The sequence below is a fragment of the Cucumis sativus genome, chromosome 6, assembly GCF_000004075.3.
Source record: "Cucumis sativus cultivar 9930 chromosome 6, Cucumber_9930_V3, whole genome shotgun sequence".
Classification (NCBI taxonomy): Eukaryota; Viridiplantae; Streptophyta; class Magnoliopsida; order Cucurbitales; family Cucurbitaceae; genus Cucumis; species Cucumis sativus.
In genome coordinates this window covers 21704060-21727142 of record NC_026660.2, presented here as the reverse complement: position 1 = coordinate 21727142, position 23083 = coordinate 21704060, and the positions used below count along the sequence as shown (strand labels likewise).

General features: G+C 34.9%; 2 protein-coding genes across 6 annotated transcripts; one reads left to right on the top strand and one right to left on the bottom strand.

Moving 5' to 3' along the window:
* Nucleotides 1-709: 709 nt before the first annotated feature.
* Nucleotides 710-7777, top strand: LOC101215514 (protein TIME FOR COFFEE). 5 transcript variants are annotated; one of them, XM_011659272.2, is made up of 12 exons: nt 710-1182; nt 1303-1716; nt 1805-1965; nt 2082-2376; nt 2528-2933; nt 3035-3095; nt 3223-3315; nt 3418-3688; nt 3806-3872; nt 3994-4060; nt 4151-4519; nt 4609-7777. In XM_011659272.2, exons 1-12 carry the CDS (start codon nt 1080-1082, stop codon nt 7039-7041), a joined length of 4740 nt encoding a protein of 1579 aa, XP_011657574.1. In that variant the 5' UTR covers nt 710-1079; the 3' UTR covers nt 7042-7777. The 5 variants fall into 5 exon arrangements, with proteins under 5 accessions (XP_011657574.1, XP_011657573.1, XP_011657572.1 ...); XM_011659271.2 differs by having other exon boundaries at nt 2079-2376; XM_011659270.2 differs by having other exon boundaries at nt 1805-1980.
* Nucleotides 7778-16786: 9009 nt separating this feature from the next.
* LOC101215273 (vacuole membrane protein KMS1) lies at nt 16787-22591 on the bottom strand. The gene is made up of 8 exons (XM_004140099.3): nt 22203-22591; nt 21446-21657; nt 20283-20361; nt 19866-20153; nt 18606-18763; nt 17713-17829; nt 17398-17580; nt 16787-17322 (listed from the first exon to the last, which is right to left on the bottom strand). Exons 1-8 carry the CDS (start codon nt 22261-22263, stop codon nt 17146-17148), a joined length of 1275 nt encoding a protein of 424 aa, XP_004140147.1. The 5' UTR covers nt 22264-22591; the 3' UTR covers nt 16787-17145.
* Between the last annotated feature and the right edge of the window lie 492 nt (nt 22592-23083).

Genomic DNA, 23083 nt, shown 5'->3' with positions numbered 1-23083 from the left:
TGCTTTTTCAATTTTTTCACGTGGCCCCCACTAATCAAAATTTATTTATTTATTTCCCTTGAAATATCGACAAAATGGAAAGAGAGATAGAGAGAAAAAAAGAAAAAAAGAAAATGAAAACGTGGAAACCGAATAATGAACTTGACCGGTTGGAACGATATTTTCTGCGGCCACCTAGATTCCTTGCGATCGTCGCGTTGCTTTTACCAACGTATTGGCTACCGGCTATAGCCAGTCATCATCATCACATCTTTTGGAAAAATTCAAGAAACCCCTAAAACTACGATCGTGGCCTACATTTCTCTATCTCATCACTGTATCTGAGTTCGTAGGGCAAAGTATTTAAAAAAATTTAAATAAATGAAATAAAAAGCAAATTGAAAATTGTTTTTCCTTTTTGTAAAATAAAATAAAATAAATTAGGATACTGAAAAAAGGGGAATAAAATAGGAAAGCGGAAGCGAGTAAATATGAAAGCTTGGAAGGGAAGAAAAGACTGTGACACGTGGCTGTTTCATGATAAAGTAAGGGTCCCATCTTTGTCCCCACTTAATTGAACGTTTATGATTTTGCCATGTTGGCTTATACTAAAATGTTGACCATACGATCTGTCGGAAATAGACGGTGTGGATATTTTGGCGTTTAGGGAGGCGAAATCTAAGCCGTTCATATTGGTCTGGGTGTGGGTTTCGCTTTAAGTGAAATAGAGCAAGAGCAAGAAAGAAGACAGAGTTTGAAGGGGTGGGGGAGAGAAAAAGGAAAAAAGAGAGAGAGAGATAGAGATAGAGAGAGAAAGGAAGAACTAACAAGCTGCAGATAATATAGATTGAAGGATTAGATAAACGAAAAGCTACGATTTTTCTTCTTCTGCACATACATAGGTTTCTTTTAGTGGAGAAATCTTGTTTTCTTCTTTGATTTCTTACCGGTTTTCAGCCGGGAATCTGGAATTTCTTTTTTGTTGGTGTTGTGTTCTTCCGGCGATTTTTCAGTTAGGGTTTTTTTTTTGTTGGAGATGAGATTAGTGTTTGGGTATAGTTGATTCGGTGGAAGAGGGAAAGAATCGAATCGTATCTGATATGGATAGGAACAGAGAAGCTAGAAGGACGACGACGAACATGGTGGCCTCTAACGGGCTTTCTAGACGGAGATACAGGAGTGGTGGTCTTCGTGACTCTCCAGGTCTCAATTTTCTCAGATCTAACTATTTCCGATGATGATTATAACTTATAATCATCATTTCTCTATTTTGGTCTTTTTTTTCGATTTTGATTTGTACTGATTTTTTGTGTTTCTCTGTAGAGGATGATGGACCACTGGAGTTACAGGATACCGTGAGATTGAGAGATCGAGGCAGTGGGAAGAAAGATCGAGATCGAGATAGGGATAGAGACAGAGATCGAGACAGGGATAGAGATCGGCTTAGCAGGAGCAAGAGGAGAAGAGCTGATAGATTGATTCATGGTGGTAGTAATAGAGAAGATGGTGGGGAAGATAGTTCTGAAGAGAGTGTAAACGATGAAGAGGATGAGGAAGACGATGATGGTGGTGGTGGAACTGGTGGTGGAGCATCCGTCAGAATGCTTCCGCCGAATCCAGCGACGATTTTGAACCATCGGAAGAGTTATCCACCGGCGAAGAGTTTTAGAGCAGCACCGTCGTGGAAAGCCGCCGATGAAATGATTGGTGTGTCGGTGCCGAGAAAAGCCCGGTCAGGTACAGAAAACCTACTGCCATGGATTTCGTTGCCCAGGGTCATAAAAAAGAGATTCTGACGATTCTGACGATTTTGTGTTTGTTTCAGCCTCTACGAAGCGGTCTCATGAATGTTGGCCAGCAGCGGCGGGGAGCGGAACGGTGACTGAAGCCATTCACCGGCAAGCTTCGACATCGCCAGTGAGGCCAAGTCTTACACCAATGGTGACGCTTCAACCTCCAGCCTCGCCTTCTTCTTCCAATGCTCCGGTGAGGAAGAAGCTGGTCGGTCTTTGGTCTTACTTCTACTCCGTTTTATATCTTTTCTGATTCTTTTTTTGGGGGAAAAAGGGGTGTATCTGACGAGCCGTCTGCTGTTGTAGAAGCAAACCGGACCTAAACTCCGGCCTCTCAAATCCTCCTCAAAACCATCATCCATGGCTCAAGATGAGATCGAGATCGAGATTGCTGAAGTCTTGTACGGTATGATGAGACAACCTCAAGCTCCTCCGAAACAAGAACCATCTTCTACTACTGATTCAATGAAGTTCGATCCGAAATCAACCACCGATGCGAAATCCAGAGTTTCATCCCCGATTTCCAACTCTTCTTCTGCTTTGCCTACCCCCTCAACTTTGCCTCAAAATTCCATTTCTTCTGTCACTCCGTTATCAGCCACCGGTGAGTAATTTTTTTTTTTAAATGTTTATTTTTGGGGTGGGAGCTCTGAAATCACTCGTCAGATTATTCTCTTTTTCCTTTTTCAGTAACAACAGTTTTTTTTAGAAACTGACGCAATTTTTATTTTATGTATCCGATGTGAAATTTACAGCACCCAAGAGGAAAAGACCGCGTCCTGTGAAGTACGACGACGAGAACGCCGCTACTTTCAGCCTTCGGAATAGCCCCATTTCATCAACAGCCAAACCGGAGGCTGATCAGCCCATTAATGCCGAGATCCCTGCATCAAATGTGGAGAAAGTTGCAGGATCTGGAGTTGAAAATGGTGGAGTTTCAAACGAAGCTGGTAATTCTCAGACCTTACTACCAGCATTAGAGTCCCTTCCGGAATCTATGAAGGTGGAAACAGCCAGTGCTATGTCCAATTCTAAGCCATTGACTGAAGAATCAGAAGATAAAGATTTGGGCTCAAGTAAGGAAGAACCCCAATCTCCCTTGAAGGAATCAAATGGCCCTAGATTGGAAGATAAGCGAGAGGATATGACAACGACTAAATCGTAAGAATCATTAACCAAATTTTGAGGAAAAAAAGTCATTTTCTTTCCTGACTTGCGTAATTAATTTATTTTTCTTTTCCCTTCTTTTGGTATGTATTCAGAAATTCATCAACCTTCGATGTTGAGAACCAGCGTGATGATAAGTACAAGATAGATCTGATGGTGAAGATAATTTTCTTCTTCTTCTTCTTCTAAAAAAAAAAAAAAAGAATATTCTCAATCGATTTTTATTTTTTATTTTTATTTTTTAATATGAAAAAATTGGACTTTTCGTCCTTGTGTTGTACAGGCTCCTCCACCATTACGAGCTTCTCCCGAAAGAGATGGTGAGATTGATTTTGTGGCCGTAGATGCTAAACCTATGGTTATAGATGCAGACACGGTAAGCGGGGCCACCCTACCTTCTCCTCCCCACTTGCTTTAAAGCTCTGGCCCATGTTGGAATTAATTGTATATAATCGAGTTTGGCTTTACATTTATGTAGGAAATGAAGCCTCTGATAAAGGAAGAAGACAAAGGAGCAATCAGACTTGGTGCTAAAGAGGTGGTGAATGTGGAGTCTAAAGCTATACCAGTTGAAGAGGCTGATTCAAAGAAACCCATTGTTGGAAAAGATAGAAATATTGGCCTTCAGCTTGATTTAGAGAAGACGACTGATAGAGATGCTGCCACTGCAAATGTAGTCACCAACAAGCTCCACCAGCATGTTCCGAAACAAACGCCGCAACTTGGCTCCGAAAAGACTGGATCTGCTGGTAGGTTCCCATTTTCTCAAATCATCCCAGCCTCCTCTTTCCTTCTCTTTCCCTTTCTGGTTTTTGCTCCAGATGGGGTGCTGAATTGATGGTGTTTTTTTCACTTATCTTGTTCAGTTCAAGCGAGCTCTCTTCCTTTGCCCATGTCTCTGCCTGGCTGGCCAAGTGGGCTGCCTCCTATGGGGTACGATTGCCACAGTCTGTTGTTTTTATTGAGAACCTTACGATACTTATTAGCTAGCAGTATATATTGGTGTTTTTCTTTGTTCTACTTCTTTTGGAATGACGCTGTCGTTTCTTACCAGATATGTGGCACCGCTACCAGGAGTTGTGTCTGTTGATGGAAGCGCGTTGCCTACTGCTGCTATGCAGGTAGTTATATTTCTGCATGATTTTGAACTTCATTCCTCGTTTTCCCTTTCTATACACTCCCTAAATCTATCCTTGTTTGGCTTATAACAGCCGCCAAATTTGCTTTTTCTTCAACCTCGGCCCAAGAGGTGTGCTACACATTTCTACGTTGCTCGGAATATATTGTATCACCAGCATATTGCGCGGATGAATCCGTTTTGGTCAGCAACAACGGGTTCTGGTTCCTTGTTTGGGCCTAAACATGGAACTCACAGCATTGTGCCCTCTGCAGATTTGCAAGGAAATCTTCCTAAAGGTGGAATAAATGCAATGCAGGATAAGGGCCAGGGCCTCGGAATGTTCTCGGGTCATTCTGGAAAAGATAGGAGCTCTCAAGCTGTTAATGCTGTGGATGCCTCCCAGAGAAAGCAAATTTTGCTTCAGCAAGCGCTACCCCCAGGAGCTCCTAGCAATATCCTGGTATAGCTCTCTCCAATTTATCTTCTCTTCTTTCATCTCACCCAGTTCTGCATTTATGCTGAACTTTGCGTTCTTTTGTTGATTTTCAGCACGGCCCTGCTTTCCTTTTGCCACTGAGTCAGCAACAGGCAGCGGTAGCCACTTCTGTTCGGCCGGTTTCTGTGAAGTCTCCTCCTTCTAGTGGGAATGCCAATGGCAGTGTGGCTTCAAATGCTTCAAACCCTGCCTCTGTTAGTACCTCAGCAGCGGCAGCAATTGCTGCACCTGCAATGAGTTTCAACTATTCGGGTGTGCCTGGCAATGAACCGCAGTATTTAGCCATTTTGCAGAACAATGGATATACATATCCAATTCCAGCACATGTTGGGGCACCGCCAGCATATAGAGGAACCCACGCTCACTCAATGCCATTTTTCAATGGGTCGTTTTATTCTTCACAAATGCTTCATCCTTCACAGCTTCAGCAGCAACCTCCACCTCAGCCTCATCCTAATCAACCGGGGCTTCAAAATGCAAATACTGCCAATGGTTCCTCATCTTCTCAGAAGAACGTATCTAATCAGCAGCAGAGGCCACATGGGAGCAGTGTCAGTGGGAACTTTCAAGGCTTTCCTGCATCTAGAAACCAGCAATCTCAATCACAGCAGCCACAGCAGAACCATGGTTCTCATCAAACAAGGCAACTTGAGCCTGAGATTGGTGGTGAAGATAGCCCATCAACCGCTGATAGTCGGGTGAATCTTGCTAATTTGAGTGTCTATGGGCCAAATTTTCCGATGCCAATTCATACTCCCAATTTTGCTTTGATGACTCCCGCCTCAATGCCGGCCGCCGGTGGTGCACCTAATGACAAAAAGCAGCAGCAGCCCCAACAACAGTCACAGGGTTCAAAGACTCTGGAACAATCTCAAACTATTCCTTTGTCTTTTGCTCCTCCTAACGGGGCGCCCTCTGCCCCTGGACTTGACCTTTCATCCATATCACCGAATCATCCTATTTTTCAAAGTCTTCCTGAGATCACCAGGCAAGGGTACCATCAGATTATGGCTGCTGCTGCTGCTGCACAGGCTGCCCAGCAGAAAAAGAATTATCGTGTTGCTGAAGAAGGAAAAACAGCACATTCATCTGTTGGGGAGGATGAGAGAAAAAACATGTCTGTAAAGGCTCCTCCAACTGTTGGTCAATCCATTGCCTTCTCTAGATCGGATTTAGCTGAGACATCGCTTTCTACATTACCAGCTGGGGCTGCCATTGTTGACAGCACTGCAAGAACTCTGAACCTTGGTAGTAATGCCGCTAGAGCTTCAGGTTCTGTTATGCCATCTTCGATGGGCACTGTAAACATGTGTGGTTCTCAGCATCCACTGCAGCGAAATCAGCAGCAGCAGCAACAACAAATAATTCAGCTTCAAAAGCAACAGCAATATGCTGCTGCAGCTGCTGCTGCAGCAAGGACCAAAACATCAACAACAAGTAATGGCAATGTTTATGGTGAGCACACGCCTGCATCTTCAATGGCAGCGAAGTTTCCGAATGCGTTGTCTTATTCTCAAAATCTCGTCCAAAGTAACAGCAATAGTCCTGCTCAATCTCCTCAGTGGAAAAATTCTGTAAGGACCACCTCTTCTCAGGTTCAAACTCCCCCTCTGTCTTCATCAAATACATCATCTATCAAAAATCTTCCCCAACAGCAGGGCCGTCCACAGCCAAACCACTCTCAGATTTCTTTTTCAACTAACACAAAATCTACAACACAATCTCAAGGGCAGCAACCTGCAAACAGTAATCAATCACCATCACCTGGAATGATTGGTTCACCGACTAATTCGTCAATCTCAAAGGGTGCTGGTGGAAGCCCACGGACTGCTACCTCTGGTTCTTTGGGCCACAAAGTTGGTCAATCATCTTCATTATCATCGCAGCAGACAAAGAATCCTACATCTATGCCCCCCCAGAAGTCATCTCCTGTTGGTGGGAGGAATGTTACGTCGATTCTTGGCAATAATCAAATGACCTCTTCAAGTTCTGGAAATAAATTATCCCAACAGTCGCAGCAGCAACAACAGCAACAGCAGCAACAACATTTGGCAAAGCAGACATTGCAGCAAGCACAGTTACTTTTCCCTTATATGCAGCAAGTTTCTCATTCTTCTAGTAGCAGTGCAACTGTTTCACCTTCAAGTGGTTATTATATGCCTAGGCGTCGTCCTGAGCAGCAATCACAACCACAGGGCTCAGGAGGAACGTCCTCCAACGGAATGCTATCCCTCTGCCATCCTGTTACACTCGGAGGCAGCAGCACTACTGATCCTGCAAAGGCTGTTGCTGCTGCTGCTGCGGCGGCTAACAATATGAAAGGTGGTGGTGGTTTGCCCACACAAGCCATTCTCCATCCTGCTCAGTTTGCTGCTGCACAGTCTTCTGGTAATCCTCATCAACTTGTACCTGCAGGTTTCCCTTACGTGCATACAGCTGCAGTGCAAGTGAAATCGACAGAGCAAAAACAACCTGCGGGTGGGTAGAGGATTTCGGCTCTTGTTCTTTAACCAACCCATCCAGCTATTACTATTTCGAATCGGGACTGTAGACTTGTGAACGATGATGTTTCTTGCCCGGGGAAGTGACAGTGGGCGTATCTTATGGCAGCCTGAGAAGAAATGAACGTTCAAATAGGAGCGCGAAAGCAGAACGACAGTCTGAATGCCTTGTCGGACTCTTGAACCCACAATTTTGGGAAAGCTATGAGAGGAAGTGGGAAATATTGTCCTCCCCCGTTTGAGATGGGCTCTCAGATGTGGGTTGTTCAGTTATCTGTCTGGATTGATGACGATGTTTAAATATGGTTTGGGTCTGGATGGGGAAAGGAAAAGACAATCCAAAGAAGAATCTTTGAAGCAAGACACACGGCACAGCGAACCATATGAATGATGATGACAATGGAATGAAGGAGAGAGGAAAAGCAAGAAAGATATCCTTTTCCTTTCCTTTCCTTTCTTTTCCTTTCCTTACCTTTGGCTGGTGGGTTGTAATGGTGGAGGTTCTTTTTCTTCCTTAAAATATTTGATTTCATTCCCTTTTTGAGGTTTATTTCTCTCTTTAAGCTCCCTTTAGAAACAGTATCATCATCTCTCTTTAACATATATATAATATATATATATGTGCAGTGAAGGAAAAAGAGGGTGTAGTTGTATATGTTTGGCACATATAAAAATGGGTTAGCCCTCAAATTTTATTGATTTGAAAAAAAAAAACCCAAAATCTATCGCCTCCTTTAATTTCCCTTTGGAAAAAAACTCACAAACACACAATCATTTTCTTTCTAGTTACATAAAAGTTAAGAATTTTTTATTTTTTTTAGTGAAGTACGTAGATGTTTTACTATTAGTTTTTCTTAGCATTGTTTGTAAAAAAAAGATGCTTAGGAAACAGTTGAAGAAAAGTGAGAAAAATGGGTTTAGTCCACAGAAGAAGGTTGTGGAAAAGGAGGTGGGTTCTTTTATTGTTGTCAAAATCTCAGTGGTGGTGGGTGTGTGATAGAGTTTTAGATGATCTTAATCTTTAGATGTGGAGAAAGAAATTGAAATGTTTGATTTATAAGAAAAAGAGAAATGGTGATTAAGGAGGGGTTGGGGGAGATGTGGGCAATTGGGAAGTGAAGTGGGGCTTTCAAAGAAACAGTCAAGGTCAAGATGGGACATACACTTCTGACATCTTTGTTTTCCTCTATTATAACCTAATAAGATACTCTTGCACGTGTCTTTCCTAATGGTTTTTCTTTTTTTTTTTTAAAAAAAAAAATAATAATAAAAAATGCTAAATTTACCCTTACCCTTAGACCCATCACTTTCATTTGTAATCTAATCTTATCTTATCCTTCAACTTTAAACTTGTGCAACGCAACCACTTTAAACTTGAGTGTAGTTGAACCAACCTTGAGTAATAATGGGATTGTAAAGAGGGGAAATATGAAACAGAAGAAGTATTATATATATAAATACTAAATAGGAGGTAACTACATGAAAGGGGAAAGAAAAGGGCAGAGATTGTAGTACTCAACATTGCAACAAAGTTGAAGATCTGTGTTTGTTATAAACATGAAATGCTCTTTTTCTCTCTTCTCTACCCTTCTTTGGTGACGTTGAAAGGGAAAAACACATTGTGTTGTGTAGTGTAGGAAGGCGGGACCCACTTTCTCAATTGAGAATCTATTCAAAATAAATTCCCCTAAATATGACCATTTTGTCCTCTATATACTACTGCTGAAATTTATATTCCTTTTATTTTTCTCTCTCTTTCTTTCTTTCCTTCTGACATCCAAAGATACCCTTTTCTACTACTACTCACCAACTTTTCATTTTAAATATTATTACTACATAATTCACAATCATGTTTTAACTTATATTTAATATGACAGCTTCTTCATTATCTTATGTGTATCACCACATCTAGAAACTTTTGTTTCATCCATGTGCTGAATAAACAATGTCTAAATCTTTTATTACAAACAAATCAACCACTAATCTTTTTTTTTATGATATCTTGTATTCATGTATGAGTTCAACAAACCTTTAATCCCTCATCATTCACATTTTTATATTTGTATATCATTAGTGATGCTATCATAGAGCTTGCAACTCTTGCTTTCTTTCACCTCTTCCAATTTTAATTTTCTTAGTCGGTACGAAATAAATATACATCTTCGCAAAAATACATGTTAACGACTAATAAATGTTTTAAGTGTACTTAATACTAAAAAAAAAATGATAATTGTCTATCAATACATATGGAGTTCAAATACAATATTATATGGAGTTCAAATATTGTTGATGGAACCTAATTAATTTCCTTTTTTCATACAAGCAAACACTCTCCAAATCAATCTATTAAACTTCATTGGTGTATACATAAATATATGTTATAAAAATCGAAGTTACCGTTATTTATTTGTTTAATTTCATATACGTTTTCGGACGAGAAATGTATCCTAAAGAAAGGGCATTGAATAAACTATTGCACATTAATGGAAACCTACATACAAGGGAAGTTGCTACATGCTTGGTGGGACTATTTGTCATAAAACTACTCTAAATAATCAATGATGGGACATTTATGTCTCAAAATCCAAACCAGTATAAATTTTATGCTTTCCATTTTTCTTTTTCTTTTTTTTTTTTAAATTTCTAATCTAACTTTGATCTCATAATCCTTATTTGGTATGCAATTTGAACTTATGTTTCATGTTTTTTAATTAATTTAATCAAATAGATTCAACCAATATTTGTAGATTTTTTTAAAGTATTATTAGATTATGAACTTCAAATATTTTTATTTTTTCTTCAATAAACTATATATGATAGAAGTAGTAGAAAAAAAGGACAAATATCTAGAATATAAATATACTAAATTATAATTATTGAATTATTTGCAAACACATAAACATATATTTTATAGAATAATGGAAGATATTGATGCAGCTCACCAAAGTTGGTTCTTAGGGATAGGGATTGAGAATATTCACGAGAGTTTTGTTCTTTTACCGTTTCATTTTAACCATTTAGTATCTTTTAAAAGCATTCTAAGTTCTGATTTTCAAACCAGCCATAGTTCAATAGTATATAAATGTGAGCATGACAAATCGAAAAACCGACCTGAGCTAAAGATAGTCTGTTACTTAAAGGAAAGTTTGTAGTTGGTGTCCATTTGAGAAAATAATTCAAAAGCTTTATGGTCAGATTATGTTTAAACATTTACCAAACAAACTTGAAAAATTGACTTTGATCGATTGATGCTCACCCGTAATAGTAAGAATATTTTTTAAGTTTGCTTGAGAGTAGTTAACACAATAAAATATGACTCCATGACCAACTTAATCATTGAGTGACTTCATCTTAACCTGTGTGGTGACAGAGTTATGCTATCACTACCAACATTTTTATCCAATTTAAAGTTCTTTGATGTTTATACCCTTTCAACTCTTCTAAATATTTCAAGAGGAAAGTGAAATTCTCTCAACTTTTCTCATGGACTTAGACCTACAAGTTAAATATAATGTTTTTTTTTCCTTTGTCTTTTGAGTTTATAACATTAGTGTGGAGATGTGTAGACCTCTAATCTTTAGTTTTATAACATCGAACCTTTTAGAGTGACATGAATATTGAGAGCCTTATTTGATCTTAAGCCAACAAATCATGCTATCTTTTTTTTTTCTTTTTAAAATAATTTTTGTACTTTTTAAATCAAAATTTTGGCAAATATCATTTTTGTAAGTTACTATATTTAGTGTATTAGATATTAGGACTTGTATTTTATTAATTAAGAATCATGTATTAAGTTATGAAAAAATTAATTAAAGACCCAAAAAGTTTTCTACTATTATTTAATATTATTTAAAAAGTTCTCTCTATATATAATATTCTCCACTTACAAACAAAATAAGAAACTTCTCAAATTAAAAAAGAAAGAGAGAAATAAAGAATCTTACAAGATTCAATTAGAGAAACTTTACTCTAAAACAATCAAGCAATAAAAAAGAAGTTTTATAATTCTTTTGCAAATATAATCATATATAGACTATGTGATCAATTACTTTATTAATTGTTTTTTTTTAAAAAAAGAAAACTATTTATTTTAATACCTAACATTACCTATTAATTCTTCATCTGCCTAAAAAAGATAGTATGTTTGCATACCAGAAAAGTAGTAAATATTAAAGCCACATGAAAACAACCCTAAAGTTAATTTCTATGCAATCAAGCTAGCCTAAGTTCCTTTGTTATTATAGACTTTATGGCCTATAGGGCTTACTTGACTTTATAAAGGAAACAAACACATTGATGAGACTTTTAACTTCAAACCATTATATATATATATACATATAGAAAGGTAATGGTAATGAAGGGACTCGATGAATTTGACTAAGATTGATTTAGGTAGAAGAAGGACAAATCAGATTTATTTCACGACTTAAAATAATAATAATAATAAATAATTAATTATGTGGGTCAACGTCAGCATAGCTTAATTAACAAGTTGGACGTTTGTAGATAAAATAAGAAGGGCAAAAAGGTAATTAAAAAGAAAAAAAACAAAATAATATTAGACAACCAAAGGATATTTGGGGAATAGGTAGATTGATAGGGTTTCATACCCATGTGGAAATCAAAGATTTGTTTTATATTTTCAAAGGGTTTGCTAAAAATCATTATTAGTTAGTTATGTACACTTTTTGTGGCTGAGTATTAATGTGTGACCCTAAATGTGGCCATTGGAATGTAACCTTATCATTCAAATATATTAGAAGAGGTCCCCATTTTTCCATGGACTTTCTATTTGGCTAGGTGGACCAATCATTCTTTAACTAATACACACCATATCTTTATCTTTATGTATAACATCATTCATTTATATATATATATATATATATCGGTATCTATTATTGTCTATCAATGATAGTTGACAGTAGTCTATCTCGTTGATCATTAATAGACAATGACATTTTGCTATATTTAAAAACATCTAAAAATAGATAAAATAAAACTTAACACATAGTTTAAATTAAACTGTTTTAAAATTATAATTTGTTAGGTTTGATATCATAATTTATTATTGAATACATACACCATCCTAATTATTTCTAATATTACTAATCATATCCTCTCTATTATTTCATCAAACACATATATTAGTAGTTTCAATGTTGGGACTTTATCAGCATCTTCACAAACAATATAATTATTTCTTTGAATAAAATATATATTAGTCAAAACCATGTCTTTCATTTACAAAGTCACAATTATTCATTAGATGTATATATAATTATTAATATATACTTTTTTTTGCCCTTAAAGTCAAATTTCAATTTTACATCTCTACGTTAGAAATAAACAAGTAAAATCAATTTCTATCACCAAAGACTAGCTAGTCAATTTCTATTTCCATTGAGTAGTTAGTTAAATTTTGTAAATTTGAATTTAAATGTGAAATTAGTATTACATTTAGTATCCCCATAAAGAGGGAGATGGCATGCATGGAATGGTGGAGATTAGGGAATAAGCATCCAAAATGTTTGGATACCTCAACAAAACTTCACCAACTAAACCAACTTCTTCACTTATATCATATCATATTATATATACATATATAGTTTAAATTTTCTTTGGTAAAAGTGGATCCCACACATAGAAATGTTATTAGGGCCAATGGGGTCCAACAAAAGAGAAAGGATGTGGCAAAATCAAAATGAAAGACAATGACACCTTTGTTTTTGTTGTTATTTATAAAGTTTTCATTTCAATAATAATAAAAAAGCGCCGAATCTTTTGTCAAACCAAAAATCCATTCTCATTATTATTTCCTATTTCCTATTCCCTAATTTCTATACTATACATCAATTTCAAACATTATTATTATTATTATTCTTATAGATAATTTCAAAACCTTACTTTGTATTTACATTACATTATCATAACATATAAATAAAGTTAAATATCCACTCATTAAAATTTTATATACTTTTCTTTTTTGGCAACACACAAACCAATACATATAAAATTCAATGCCCCAAAATCAATGGAAAGTGAGCCCCACCATTTCTTTCTCTGGGTCCCATACCCTCACATAATCAAACTTTTCATTTTCTTTCTCAAAATATCTTTCCTTTTTCCTTTTTTTTTCTTCTTTCTTTTCTCTCTTTAATAAATGAAGATTGTTGTCAACCTTCAAACCTATTTTTACATTATTGTTTTTTACACCTTACTTGTCATTTCAATTTAAAAAATCAAATAGAGTATGAACTATTTAAACATATTATGTTGGTTGGGGTATTGTTGTAAAAGGGGAGCAATGGAAGGGTTGAAATGTGTAGGGGAATAGACACATAAAAGACATTAAAGAGAACCACAAAAAAGTGTGGCTTCCCATTTCCCATACTAACTTTTGTTCTTCTTTTAACCTTTTCTTCTCCCTTTTTACTCTCATTTACATTTACATTTTGTGGCATTTTCAATATTTTTTTTTTAAAATCAAACTATTTATAAAATAACAACTTGTAAAGTGAAGATATCGTTCCTACCTATCATGGGTGTCCCCTCAAGTAAAACCTTAGCAACTTTTTAAAAATCTTTTTTTTAACAACACTTGTTTATCTATACACGGTTACAACTAGAGGAACCATCATGCATTTCTAGTAGAATCTCCAAGCCACTAATTAGAGTAACACGTTGAAACCACAAATCGAATATTCAAACTAATCACCTAGAGTGGCACAATATGTTAGAATCATGGACACATGAATTTCACTCACATCATACGCACAATATTTAATAGCACACCAAACGACTCTCCACACTTTATGCTTATGTCGATTTTCTACACTAAAATGACAACTCCAATGAAACTTAGTATTCCAACACAAAATTTGATAAGAGAATCAACTCCACAAAAACATATTCCTCCAAATCATCTTAGTAAAACAGTAAAAGAAAATAAATGATGTCAACTATACATGTCCCATTGTTCTATGTATTATGATGTTTAGAGATATAAAATATTTGATTTGGTCCCCTATTAAAAAGTTAAAGGGATTTGATTCTTCCCATTAATAATATATATGTCATCACACAATTATTGATCAAAGGTATATATATGGATATATATGTATATTATTAGTGTGCCTACGTGGATATATAATAATGCCACATAAGATGGTTGAAGTGGATATTGCATTGGAAATAGAATAATATATATATAGCATACAACAACAATTAGAATTTACATATTTTTTTTAACAAAAGCTTTTGATAAACTAAAATAAATGTTCTAAAAGTTGATAGACAATAAAATTTGAGTCCAAATCCATTATACACCTTTTAGGTTTTATATACAGTTTTGTAAAATTCAAATTAAAGTTTATTAAATAGTGATCATTGCCACACCGTTAATAAAATATCGAATGACATTTAAAAAAAAAAAAAAAAGAACAAAGATCAGAAGCATATCTATATGTATGTGTGTTACAAAGTTAGAAGCATAGTAATGAGATTTTAATTAGTTTATTCAACACTTTGTCTCATAATGTACAAATAGTTGTAACACAATAATCATTACTAGTCACTCAAAAAAATTCTTCTTCTTCTTCTTCTTTAATTATATAAAACAAATGAACAAACAAGTCTAATGAGAGAGAGAGAGAAAGTTGAGATAATCATTTAAAAAGAAAAAAGAAAAATAGAGAAAAGAATGATTTGAAATAATTTTGAATGTGTGATGGCACTATTTTAGAATGTTGATGTGCTAATAATTAATAGTTAGCATTATGTGGCAGCATGAGAGACATTTGTAAACTAATATATATATATATATATATATATATATATATATATATATATATATATATATATATATATATATAATTGGAGGGAAAAGTTTTTATATTTTGTATTTATTGGTAGATATTATTATGTCATTATGGATTTGAATAATTTGTTGCTAAGATTATGAGTGCTTCTTGACAATGAAATCACCATAGCTCTCCACTTTGGGTAATTGGACAAATTCAATACCCTTTCATTTATACTCAACATGGTTATTATTATTACAACTTAAATATGCATAATAATGCGTCATATGATGATGTTTATTTTAAAGAAAAAGAAAAAACAAAACCATTTTTGGAAGTTCTCTCCAGAAGTTGTGAGATTTAGTTGATGATTTGTTAATCATATATCAAGTGGTTGATGGTTTTAATGTTATTACGTATTGTACGGTACATTAATCAAACCAAAATGAATAGTAATTTAAGGAAAACTTGCTTCTATTTTATAAAATCCTTCCAAAGATATATTAGAGTTTACGTGGACTAACCTATCCAACACCTGAAAAATTGATCATGGATCGAATTGATTATCTGACTCATTTTGGTAGTTTTATTAGAATATTCGACGATGAGAGAAAGAATTGTAGGTCTTTAGGTCAAGGCCAAGATATTGATTGAGCTTTCACTCGTTTTCTACCTCATCTATTGGCATTTTCATTGGACTTTGTGTATTGCATGTTTAAAGCTTTGGTTGAGTCTTTTATGACAATTTTATCCTAGAAGTCCAAAATTACTCTGTAATGTTAGCCTTCACTTTCAAGCTTCGGATGTTCTTGTTAAACAATTGTTCTAATATGGAAAGTATGTATTTTCGTTTGTTGTACTGCCTTGTGTCACAATTGTAGCGTTTCAACCTCGGAACGGAAAAGATTACATAGATAGAGTGGAGAAGTAGTCTCCCCTTCTCTTTTAAGTTGCAGAATCTCTGCAATATTTATGTTTGTTCAATGAACATGAAAAGGAAGGTTTCTCACTAATCTCTCAAAAATCGTCTCTTCAAAAATTCTCTCAAGCAAAAACATCAGAAGATATCTCTATTGAAACGAATTCCCTTATTTCAACAAGGTTCCCACGATGGCTCGTTGCTGAAAATATAGAAGATGTGGAGAGAGCCAGAGAAAAGATTTCACCAAGCTCCCAACCATATAATATAGTTTTGGAAGGGAGAGATTTCCAACCAAAATGAGTGTTTGAAGAGATTGTTTAAATAATATAAACTATGTTGTTTAACGTGGAGTAACAGCATCATAAGTTTAGGTCATGAATGGTGGGATCAACTTTATTATCAAAATATTTAAATTTTTTGATGTTTTAAAAATAAATAAAAAAGTTAACGATTTTTTTTGTTTTTTTGTTTTTTAATTTTTAACGTAAGCAAAAGAATTAAATCAAAGAAAATGTGATGTAAAGGACATATCAGAAGTTGATTAATAAATAAACCGCCTCTTCGTCTTTACTCTTTCCCACGTGAAATAAGCCTTTAATCACTCTCCACTCTCCCAAACCAAACTTCAAATCATTGCTATTAAAATTGTTTTTTTTAAAAGAATTCAAAATGTCAATATTAAATTACGAGAGATAAATCACAAATCGTGATACAATTTTAAGTGACAAGTTTATAGTTGAAATTGAAAAAAAAAATCCCAGATATTTCTAATCCTGATTTCATTTGTCATTTTTCTGAAAAAATTGAAATAAAAAAGATATTTTAAAGAGGATGGATTTTCATAAATTAGATTAATCATCATGACATTTATTAAATTAAAGAAGATACCAGCCTAGTGAGTTGTCTATCAAACATCAAATATTAGATACCCACTTCATAGCCACTACTAAATTTCATAGTTGGATAATTTTTTGAATTACTATTTGAGAGAAACAAGGAGAGATTATAATGAGTAATCTTAACAATCATAATTCAAGTAATGAGTCAAAATATGTCTGGGATAAAGAAAGAATAATAATGTATCTTTCCAATGGTTAACTAAAAGTTGGGTAAATCATTATAATTACCCAAAATAATGGTTTCCTCCCCCCCACAATCACAACTGGGTTTATGATGATAGCCTACATTTTATCATTCATATTAAGCTTGTACCTTTTTTGCTGTTCTCCAAAATGCCCTTCCTATTCTATACAGCTTTCTAAACCAATGTTTCTCTCCAGACATATATTCTCGATTACTCAAATCGATACGACTGATGCTAAATCTCAGTAAATTTATGAGTAACGAAAGAGACGACATTAGAATCAGTTAATTTGAGCATGTCGATGCAGGAACTTTGTTCGTCAATGCAGCCAGCTCCTTGTCTTGTTGTTTCTTCAAGTACCTTTGGGCAGTTGAAGTCATAATCTTGATAGAGAAGTTCATGATCATGAGCCATACTATAGTGTTCCAGATTGAGGAAACTGAGAAATCCCATTTCTTGACCTGAATGTGACAATAGATCATTTAAGCAGACAACCTCAGGCAATCAAGTTTGTGATAGATTTTTTCGAGACTTACCTTGGGATTGGTGGTCATTGCTTGAGATGGTGCTTTTAGATACTTAGCTTTGATTGCATTGAGCTTGGCGATCAAACCGGGTAAGACAGATGAAAATCCAGGCACAAAGCTAAGTATCCATATTAATTCGTTTTCTATCCAATCAAGAAGTTGATTGTTACAAACGGCAATGATGAAAATGGTCTGCACAGGACATAATAAAAACAAAGTTATAACAAAAGAAACACAGATCCATGATTTGGTGTCTGATAATTTTGCTCCTTGCAAAACAAGTCAAGTAATTTTTAACAACAAAATATAGAACCTTCAACAAACCTGAATGTGAGTTTTGATAATTGCTTTTCCAACTAGTGTAGCAAAGAAGAATTCCCAGAAAGGAATTCCAAATTGTCCACACATAATGCCAGCTAAGTCAAACAGAGGATTTGGAACCTGGAAGATAATTAGTGAAAGTCAGAAGCTACTGAAATGATGATACTAGTCAAGATGATAAGTTCTGTATGCGTAAAAAAAACACATTATGAAGTATCAAACATAAAATCAGAAATTAACATACTTTCTTCTATCCTAAATATGAGAAACTTAAAGTCAATAACATTTAAATAAAAGCAGCAAAGCCACGATAAATGTCAAAGAAGTGAACAAAACAGTTTTCTCATTACTTTTACTAAACTTGCTGACAGGTATCTTCAAGAAAATCATAGGAGTGCGGGATAAAACGCACACATAAAACCTGCACTTATTTCATCTCAAAGATCCATCTAATATTTTCTGTTTGAGTAATTTTACATAGATTTGTTTTCATTTTCTTCTGTCGGAATAGGAATACCAGTGCCTACTGCAACATGGCAAAAACCAAAATATACAAATTCAATTAGAAAGTTACCTAATCAAAGTACGGTTTTTTCCCCTAACAACTCCGGGTATTAAGAATACCTTATACCTTACATGAAATTCTATCCCATGAGACAACTCTCGAAATGCAAATAAGATATTGAATATCTAGGGAGGTGGTTGCTACACAGATGTGTATTTGTTTCACAATTTGTTCCTTTGACCACAATGTCCGTATAAAATATAACTTAAAATGAAGGGAGAAAATGCGCACGAAACTAGCAAGCCAATAATGTTATACTCCCATCTCTAATTGAAAAGGCTAACAAAGTAAAACCAAATGAGTAATAGACGAGAATAGAGTCATAACTAACCGAAGCAAGCAGTAAAATAGTAAGGAAATTCAAATGTTGAGCATGTGAAAGGAACCACCGCTTCACTCTATTTAAGTATGTTGGAATGAAACCATTACTTTCCCTTGAAGAGGCATCTAGTTCTTCCATTGCTTCTGATCTGGCACCAGAGAGGCGTGCTGTGTAATGGAAGAAATATATTTGAACACAAAAGGTAAAAACATGGATATGAGACGCATGGCAGCAAAACTAAGAAAAGTACAGCTGACAAGCAGTAAACATACTAGAACATGTTATTTTGCAAATGAGCAGTTTCGGACTTGTATTGCAGTTAGTTTAATTAAAAACAAAGAAGTAATCACCAAGTTCAAAAGTAAAAACTAGAGTAAGCTCCTGTTTGTCAATACATTCTGCTCTTGAATAATTCTATAAAATCATCTTGACAAAAGGAATATTTCAGAAAGAAGAGCAACTTTATCTGCCAATTAATCATAAAAGCTAAAACTTACAAACACTATGACCTCAATGCCAAATTTCTTGCACAATAGTTTGTAACCATGATAGTATATCATAATATCTCAAATTTTCAAGATTGTCTTTCTACAAGTAACAATATTTTATTACTGCCATAAAAAAGAACAGAACACCCTATGGGCTAGGAGCAGAAGGATCACCCACCCAATGCAAACTAGGGGAAAGCTTTCCAATTATTAATTTCATGAAAAGGCTGAGGTGAGAAAGAATTTTTTATCTCCTTGGGAAAAGATCACGAAAAGGTTTTTAACCATTTTGGATTGATCACACTAAACATTCAACTAAAGTAATCAATATGTTTATAAATGTTGAATGCTAGGTATATTAAATGATAATATTAAAAATTTCTCCCCCACAAAAAGGACCACGATAGACACTCAACTAAAGCAATCACTACGATATAAATTACAAATGCATTTTCTCATTATCTTGCTTCTATACCATCTAATAGTATTCAAGAGGAATCACTGATATCACCCCGTTGTCAAGAATTATGTAGACATCACCAGAAATAATAAAATAAAATACAAAAAAGTTGACTATTTAGGATTATAAAAAAAGTTATGTAGGAACATTTTATGATTTCTTTTAGTACTGCAAACAGTTTTTACATAGATACGTTCCACCCACCTAAAAATTGGATAAGAGCAGATGAAATATCAAAATGCTCAATTGGGTCGTCGTCTCATCAAAACTATTGACATTATAACTTTTAACGAACACTAGCTAGCACTCATTTTTTAATACCTGCCCTTGAGATAAAATAAGGAGGAAGCTCTCCTAGTGCAGTCCCAATACCCCACAGAATTGCCTCCACTTGAACCATTGGCAATATGCTGCTAAGGGGGACTTGTGATGTGAAAAGTGGAGGTCCAAATTCTGAACACTCTTTTTCGAGCCATGATGGGCCTCTTTTCAATTGTATTGTGTCATAGGTGGCACTCTTCAAGTCCACTCGACCACACTGCACTGCCTTTATTGTGAAAAACCCAATATGAGGCCCCAGATAAAGGACAAAAGTATGCAGACCAGACCCTGGAAGTAAATGATACGGAATCCAATAATGCGTTAATAAAATTTTGATAAGAACAAAGTTGCCTCTTCTTTGGAAGAGGCAATAGTTAGCACTGCCAACCATCACTAAAATCAAATGATGTTAATTACCAAGGCCAATTGATGATGCAACTCCAAGGATCACCCACCACAAGCCGTAGTCAAAGTATTTCACAATCTCCTCAACATGCTGCAAAACACAAAATTTATTTGATAAAATGATTGCCTGAAAACTGGAAGGCAGTGGACAAATTAAAAGAAAAAAGCCAATAAATTCAAGAACAAAGATAAATTCAATCCCTGAATATAAAAGCATAACAAGGTAATTTATGAAGAGACATGTCAACACTTCAATCAAACAGTTTTATTAGGACAGCTACATCTCTTCTCCAAACTCTTCTGTACTTTGGCATTTCTACTGGATTGTCTTTTTTTCTTTTTCTTTTTGTTTGCTGAAGAAAGTTGACATTCGATAAGAAAAAAAAGAAAGAAAGGATACGCATCCATATAAAAAGGAAAATACCACACAAAAAGAAGCTAGACTACAAGGAACTAATCAAGAAAAGTAAAAGGACCTAGAAATAGAGGTCCAAAAAAGAAATTGAGAATCTAACAAGAGACAGAAAATTGCCATAAGAAATCTCACCCCCTCTAAATATTATGTTGTTTCTCCCTCTCCAAAGCTCCACAAAATAGCACACATGACTCACTCCACTCACATCACACTGAATTGATTCATTATATGTACATCGTAGAATCTTCGCTTGCAGAACTTTCAAGTGTATAAATATAGTAACTCTCAAGAGCCTATACAAATAGGCAGGACTTTAAATACACAACTTGTTTCCACAGATCATCAATTATGGAAACCCATGATAAAAAAATGTCATAAGGAGGGCAACAATTTGCTTAGAACTGTAATATCGCGGATGGTGCAGTATAAAATTACAAATAGTTCCCATGTCAAATGTATTGACTTGAGAATAACAAACCTAGATAAATGTTGATAAAGTATAGAATATCCATCCAGAAGGCAACCGTACCAATAGAGCATATCAAATCACCAAAGTTACAAATAGAAAATTAAAAAGATGCTTCGAAATGTCATCATGAAAAGACTAGCATGGTTTATCCTAAATGAAATAGTACTTCCAGATGCATAAAATACACTTGCATTGTTGAAATGAGCGAATATAAGATTAATACAAACACACATTTTGTTCAAATGCGTGAATAATATTTGAAGCTAAAATGAATTAGAAAGGCAGAGATACCTTCTCATGTGGCCCTTCAATAGTCAAAATCAGAATTCCAGCTGCACCAATAATCAAGTTTAAAAGCAAAAGCCAACCACCTTTCGCTAAAATGTATGCTATCGAGCGTTTACTATATTGAAGAACACCCAAAATGAAGAACTTCAATGTTTTGAACGGTTGATTCACCAATGTCAAATTTTCGAGTTCTTGTTTCTGCTTTTTACGTAGTTCTGCAAATTATAGCAACATCGTCAGATAATATAAAATACAATGTGAAGGACCCCAGGTTAGGCTGAATCCAATAGAACAGTTGGTTCTCATTAGTTCCATAAAAGTCAAGTGAAAGCAACAACTAAAACCGTAAATCCTCAGACATAAATCAAACTGAACAAGAACAAGCAAGACCGAATTCCGAAATGCATTTCACTTTTGGAAGTAAAATAGATCCAAAACTAATAATCATGTTCCCACGTTCTTTTGAAATTAACCAACAATACAGCCAATGAATCAAAGCCCTTTTCTTGCCCATAACAAATCACTTCATTAACACACATCAGCCAATCAACAGCTTCAAGTCCCTCATAAAACTTCCCTTTCTTCCGAGTACAAGTGTTACCATCAAACAAAAACCCAAGAATGAAATAGCAAATAATTAAATCAAAACAAATCTTCCAAATTAGAATACCATGGCCATAATAACCTTCAACTTTTCAAATATAAAGGCTTGGGAGGCGAAGAAAAAGAGAGAGAGAAAAAAAAATAGAGGAATACTTACCAGAAATGGATACTTCAGAATCATGAGAAGCAATGGAAGCTGCTTCTTCAACAGTCCCCATTCCGCAAACTTGAAACACAAAACGGAGAGAAACAAAAAAATGGTTATACTCTTCCAAATCTTATATTGTCGGGTTTGTGTACGACCCAGATCAGAGATGGACAAGAATCATGAAGAGAATGAAAAGGGAAAAGGGGTTGAAGAAGAATGGAAAGTTATCATGTGTAATTGGAGATCGAGAAAGGAAGATGGGTTGTTGTTTGAAGGAAGATCGGCTCTGGGTGTACAGAGATTATCGGTCTCCCTCTCTTTGTAAGTTTCTAAGATCCAAACCCTTGGTTTTGCCTAAATCAATATTTTCAGTTTCCCCAAATTTTGAGAGAAAATATTTTGATTTTCTTTTCTTCTAATTGCAATTTATTAGATATATATATATATATATTATATTATATGTTGGCGGCACAAATACGTCCATTACAAAAATATTATAAATAATTCATTTCTAAATCCATTCTTTCTTATTTCTCTTTATTTAATCTAAATTATCATTTCACATTTTATTTCTAAAATCTTTTTAATTTGTTCACTTTAGTATATAGAACACAAATATTTATAGCAAAACAAAAATCATCAATTCCTTTTATAAATTTCATATTCCTTCTATTTTTTAATTTCTCGCTCGTGTGTGGTCGATTAATCGTATGGCAACCATCGTCAAAATATTTTAACAATTTCAAAAATGGCAAAAGCCGACCGTCCCACAATGAAAAATATCAAAAAATGCATAGTCAACACATGATTAATTGATTACGCGCGCGTAATATAGTTGGTGTGTATGCTAGCACCTAGATTACTCTTATTTATAATTTTATCACACACAC

Excerpts from the sequence above, each read along its gene's own strand:
- LOC101215514 (XM_011659269.2), top strand. The coding sequence starts at position 1,080 with ATGGATAGGAACAGAGAAGCTAGAAGGACGACGACGAACATGGTGGCC. Across the intron at positions 1,183-1,302 it reads TGGTCTTCGTGACTCTCCAG|AGGATGATGGACCACTGGAG; the intron begins GTCTCAATTTTC and ends GTTTCTCTGTAG. Across the intron at positions 2,377-2,527 it reads CACTCCGTTATCAGCCACCG|CACCCAAGAGGAAAAGACCG; the intron begins GTGAGTAATTTT and ends TGAAATTTACAG.
- LOC101215273 (XM_004140099.3), bottom strand. The coding sequence starts at position 22,263 with ATGGGGACTGTTGAAGAAGCAGCTTCCATTGCTTCTCATGATTCTGAA. Across the intron at positions 20,154-20,282 it reads TGCATCATCAATTGGCCTTG|GGTCTGGTCTGCATACTTTT; the intron begins GTAATTAACATC and ends ATTTACTTCCAG. Across the intron at positions 17,323-17,397 it reads CAATGACCACCAATCCCAAG|GTCAAGAAATGGGATTTCTC; the intron begins GTAAGTCTCGAA and ends TGTCACATTCAG.